Source organism: Fukomys damarensis, unplaced genomic scaffold, assembly GCF_012274545.1.
Source record: "Fukomys damarensis isolate Sample0158 unplaced genomic scaffold, DMR_v1.0_HiC HiC_scaffold_39, whole genome shotgun sequence".
Lineage (NCBI taxonomy): Eukaryota > Metazoa > Chordata > Mammalia > Rodentia > Bathyergidae > Fukomys > Fukomys damarensis.
Genome location: NW_022900951.1, coordinates 39,690,168 through 39,691,668, shown reverse-complemented (window position 1 = coordinate 39,691,668; position 1,501 = coordinate 39,690,168). Strand labels below are relative to the sequence as shown.

The following is a 1,501-nucleotide window of genomic DNA, read 5'->3' as shown; positions in this document are numbered from 1 at the left end:
GGTCAGTATGGTGGACATCATCAAGGCATGCCAGGTTACCTTCCTGGTGCTATGCCACCGTATGGGCAGGGACCGCCGATGGTGCCCCCTTACCAAGGTGGGCCTCCTCGACCTCCAATGGGAATGAGACCTCCTGTAATGTCGCAAGGTGGCCGTTACTGATCTTGCTTCATCCAGTCTAATAGGTTTGGAGATTAAACCTTTTCTCAACTTGTGCTGTTTATATAGCCAAGCTTCCGTCAATAAGGCTTCATTGTGACTTTAACAAACATTATCTTCCCACATACCAGGAACTATTGGACATTTATTTTACATGGGAAAATTTATTTGGAATAATAAAGCAGGAACTTTTCCTGAAGTTGCAATTTATACTGTATGGCTTCTTTTTCATGTTTCATCTAGGTTTTTAGAAGTGAAGTATAGTAAATTTGGTTCGTTAAATTGTGAAGGCGCTGGAATTACATGAACATACCACCTTAATAAAGGCAAGTTCTGTAAGCTTACATTGCTATTTGTAAAGTTATGCCTTCACAGCATTTCAGATGCTGTTGGACTTCATGTCCCCAACCTAGCTTGGTGAGGGCTGTAACTATTTCCAAGTAACCTGTACATTGGAAGTCTGAATGTGTAACAATATTTAATGTATTTAGAGTTCCTCATGTTGCAGGGTTTAAGAAATCTGACCCAACAAGGTCATGTGACTTTTTCTGTACTGTTAAACTTCATTGTAATAAAATAAAAGAAAAATTAAAAAAAAAAAAAAACTCTCAAAGTGGCAAAATTGAACATATCCACTCACAGATCCAGCTGTTCTGGAGCATATAAAAATAAGCAAATGTATGTAAAGTTAAAATCATGCTTATCAGTCAGTGTGTCAGTATTCCAATTTACTTAGAAATTATCTAAAGGATATGGAGGGAAGAGATGTAACTCCCAAACCTGCTAGATATCTGAAACACGAGTTCATGTTCTCTAAAATTGAAGAATGAATTCTAGGAACAATGAAGGTTAAGAATAGGAAAAATTTATTGAGGGAAAGAAAACTTCTAAGAAAGACAGAAGGGGGACCAGAAAGTGAGTTGCCCACTCACCCTAATTTTCAAAGATGTTTTATACAGTAAAGCCATGTGGTGTGGTAAGTACAAAGTGGGACAAAACTGTAAGACTCAGTGAAAAATTACAAGGTGGGCATGAGGTGGGGCAAAACCAAAGACCGATAGGATTACAAGTACAATCACCTAGGTAATATTGATTAAATGGGGGTCACATGGGAGAGCAAGTCGCATAGCAAGTGTACAAGGATTTTCAGTAAGGGTGGGGATCAGGGATATTTACTGGAAAGGCTTGATTAAGACCTTGGCCCCCCACCCAGGTGAGTGAAACCTATTTAAAATATCAATCACTGCTATTCATCCCCAGGGGAAGCACAAAGGTATAGTAGTTTTTCTCCTTTTATAATTCTGGCCTTCAGTGAATGTGTATTGATTGTCCTCCATGTCGG

At 38.9% G+C, this 1,501-nt stretch overlaps 1 protein-coding gene across 1 annotated transcript in view; it reads left to right on the top strand.

The window, feature by feature from the left end:
* Window positions 1-739, top strand: part of LOC104875793 (BUB3-interacting and GLEBS motif-containing protein ZNF207) — a 1,929-nt gene extending 1,190 nt beyond the window's left edge. Inside the window, exon 2 of the mRNA XM_010643518.3 lies at window positions 7-739. Coding sequence (XP_010641820.1) covers window positions 7-162 — 156 coding nt within the window. The 3' untranslated portion in view covers window positions 163-739. The remainder of the gene's footprint in view (window positions 1-6) is intronic.
* Window positions 740-1,501: the final 762 nt, after the last annotated feature.